Source organism: Opisthorchis viverrini (genome assembly GCF_000715545.1).
Source record: "Opisthorchis viverrini unplaced genomic scaffold opera_v5_436, whole genome shotgun sequence".
NCBI classification, from domain to species: Eukaryota; Metazoa; Platyhelminthes; class Trematoda; order Opisthorchiida; family Opisthorchiidae; genus Opisthorchis; species Opisthorchis viverrini.
In genome coordinates, this window is record NW_008752099.1 from 68,887 (window position 1) to 72,777 (window position 3,891).

The window sequence follows — 3,891 nt, forward strand, 5'->3', positions numbered from 1 at the left end:
AGGTGAGAACTGGTGTCACTGGATCCACATCTTGAATGCACCCCATTCGCCTCATCTACTGCATTAAAGATGAATGAAATTTTGCTATTCTGATCAACTTGTACCCCAGTCCAGACCTAGTGTTTTCTCCATATAAGATTGCCCGTCAAGCATATCTGGTCGGAACAGGGCATCAGCTTATTCATCATCATTCCATCAGGTAATAGAAGGTACTAGAAAGGTACAGGAAACGTAAATTTGCTCTCTACAATCCCTTTACCACGACTGGCGCTCAAAATAACCAACTGAGCCCCAGTGACGGCATGGAAACGTAATTTGCTCTCTGCAATCCCTTTACCACGAACTGGCCCTCAAATAACCAACTGAGCCCCAGTGACGGAACGCACTGCTCGTACTGACGACTCTTCGACAACCCACAATCAGTTCTGCTCTTCTTGTGGCCTGTCAGCCAGGTCATGTCCCAAGTTTGTTTTACTATAACACCTAATTGGTTGGTGAAATATACAAATTTGCAGGCCAAATTAATGGGAGACTCAAGGGAATTTCAGCTGAGCCGCTCATCTCAGTCCACTCCGCTCCACTACTCTGAAGTCTGAACACTATCGATTTTCTATGGGCACGTGGGTTCGATCACCTATACAGTAAGTAACATAACCGAAAGGATCTGCGCCTCGCGGTTGGGACGTACTCCAAACCAAGTAACCAGCAAGACATTTCCTCTGCTGTGGTCGCAATCATTAACATGATCAGCACCATCACCGTCGACTGTGGTACACTACGTGGCCACTGGAAAATTCAGCGTCGTCGTACCCGACCACCTGTAAATAAAAACGCTCCGGATTACTCTTCTCTTCCCGTGTGGGTCGCGATTCGTGCTGTGACACAGGCTAACTGATAGTAGGTACGGAGTGTCACTGGGGCAGAGAGAGAATGAAGCTAGATGCAAACCGTACGCGCGTGGTCGTGAAGGTAGTAGGTGGATACCGACTGGAAATCGACGGGTTGTCAATAAACTCAATGCGCTTAGGCGACAGGCCAGTAGAGCACAAGTTCCTGATCATTCCAGGCATGCCACGTTAATAGAGTAGTGGCGATTAACTGCGCTTAAAACTGACCCAACAACCCAATTCGTTACACAGTGGCTCACGGATGGTGTCAGTTCGACTGGTGATGAAAGATAACGAAGCAGATTGTGCGACAACCCAACTTCCGATGATAAAGACTGCCAGAAGTCTTTTTAATATAAAGCCTCATCTACAACTAACATGAATTTAGCTTATCCGGATGGCTTTCAGTCAGCAGCTCCTAAAATGGACATAAACTATGTTGTAAAATATTTTTGAGGACATCAAGTTCAGGATTTCAATAAGTAAGAGAACCAATCTATCCAGGAAAGCCTAGGAGAATTGCGCATCTGACTCATCCCTGTTCGGAACCAATAACATCTCAAGAATCTCAGACGGAATCAGACTTCCCTTTAGTACCTAACAAAAAGCCGGAAAACCGGTTAACTCTGGTTCATGTTATATTAATTATAGGCAGTCTAAAATTGCCCAGCTGTAACGCGCTTCTGGCGCCTAGTTGCCATGCTACCTGAAGGAAGCACGAGGTCTGGCTTACCCCAGGCCAGGTTACCCCATCATGGACGGGGTAAGTTCAGATGCAGAGGTCGGGTTCGAACCACGGACCCTCCAGTCAGTAAAATCGCGCCCTAACCATTTGAGTCACCTGGCCCCCCTATCGGCGACATATATTGGCTATATTGGCAGCTCTGGTGATTTTATTCGGTGTTGCTCAGGTACCTGTTGATCCGTTGTTGGAGTGTGGCTCACGGCTCCACCATTCGAAATAACATCATCGGTGCACCGGACTGCGCACTGATGATGTCATCTCAAATGGTAACGAAGCAGATTTGCAAACTTCTCTTGTCTAGTCACTGATTTTTATTGCGTAGGCGTTCGGTACCTGGTAACCACCTCAGGATTGGGGAGCAGCTGAACAATTTAATATCAAGCAAAGTCGCCGGACTATGACCCTTCCATAAAAAACTCACATGTAGGATGAATTAAACAGTCCTCCACTGAGAATCACATTTAATCACGCAAAAATCTAACTTTAGGGTGGTTATGATCGAGTGAACTACAAGTCGTTACATGGCTGCCGCCTCAGACGAATCGGAAAAAAGGCTTAACACTGGCCAAGGGTGAATGAATTCGATTGAAAGTCACATTTAAATATGGACCAGAACCGACTCCAGGTCTTGTTTAAACTACTTGGGAACAGTAAAGCATGTGGACAAAAAATGATGGAAACCTTTCAGGACTGACTGGGGTGAGGTAATGTGAGTCCTATCGAATTCAGGTATACATAGTAACGGACAGCATGACAGTACTGACTTGTCGTAAGATATCCATGCGAACAGCCCGCCCAAAAGAGGATGGTGGATAGCACGGGAATTGAGCGGGCCAGCGGAATCAACACATTGGTAATTGCAGCGATAAGGAGGGCGAGCGCTATTTGGAAACTGCGTGCATACGCCCATTTGTCTGACGACCAGCCACCAATCAGGGATCCGCAAAACATTCCGACGGCCCTGACTGATAGCGCTGTGCCGATCTCGCGGTACCCCGCGCCAGTTTGGTACATCAGGGTAGGCAGCGTGGGACCGAGTATCTCGCTATATAAACCCTGAAGCCGAGTAGAGTGAGAGTGGAGGCGGTGATTCTATCTGCTACTGGGGTTATGATCCATTTTCCGCAGATTCTAAGCAGGAAACCACCATGCATATTGAAACATATCAAAATGAGTGGTACGGATTCCAATTGAGCATAACACGACTATTAAAACGATATAGTGAGATAATACTGGGTATACCACAATATGCGGTATGGTCCAATAAAAATGGGAATAGAGTGCCTTTTTTGGGAGATTGCTTTAAATAGACAAAACTAACAGTGGGCTCGCAAGAGTGGTGCACTTGGAAAGGTTGTCAATCAAACCCACTGCTCGATGTACTAGCGTTTCCTCGACAGCAGGAACTAAAAAACCTTAGTAAAGTGGAAATAAGGCCGAAGAGCAACATTTTCCGAGTCCCAATAGATTAGATGGTTTGTGGCCAGAATACTCTACTTTAAGATTGAAGATATTTCCCGATAGCAGCATTTTGAAGAACCGGGTGACAGGGTAGCAACTATCACATACCGATATCCCAGGTATCACTGGCAACATGAATGTAGCGTCTTATGCAATCCTTCGAATCAGCCATGAGTATACATACAAATTTATCGACCAACCATGAGTGCTTTGTGCCCTAGCCGTGGTAGTTTATGTAAGACCATCTTTTCTAATTGTCTCCTTCTTCTGCCGCTTTATTCAGGCCATGATAACCGAGGTATGTGATTAGCTGTCATACGACAAGATAAAAAGAGGGGTGAATTGCTTCTCACGAACATTCCAGAAAGGATTCTCGAGCATACAAAATCTAGAGAAGATGAAAGCAAAAATAACATTTGTGAAAGACAGATGCTAATTCAAGGTTAATTCAAGGTTAATTCAAGGTTTAATGGTCTAAAAAGCAATTAACTTTACAAGGACCATAGGGTGAACGTATATACACAAATGAACGCAAAAATATGCGTAATGTTTACTGAGTATCACATGGAGTTAAATAGTTCCAGATTCGGTTTGGACATAAGATGTGCATCTAAATTGTTCTTGAAAATGGTTAAACTCGGCGAATGTACAACATTGGGAGGTAGGGAGTTCCAAATGAAACATACGCGGACCGCAAAAAAGTTCCGTCGACAGTTCACCCTCGAGTGAGGTACCGCGAGCGAAAAGTCATGCCTCCTGCCCGTTCGTGTTCGACGTCGGACAAAAAGGTCTTCCAGC

General features: G+C 45.3%; 1 protein-coding gene across 1 annotated transcript in view; it reads right to left on the minus strand.

Moving 5' to 3' along the window:
• Window positions 1-3,891, minus strand: part of T265_15324 (hypothetical protein) — a gene marked incomplete at both ends in the record, with an annotated part of 19,313 nt that overhangs the window by 14,562 nt on the left and 860 nt on the right. The window contains one exon of the mRNA XM_009177586.1: window positions 2,397-2,688. Within this exon, the coding sequence (XP_009175850.1) occupies window positions 2,397-2,688 (292 nt within the window). The remainder of the gene's footprint in view (window positions 1-2,396; window positions 2,689-3,891) is intronic.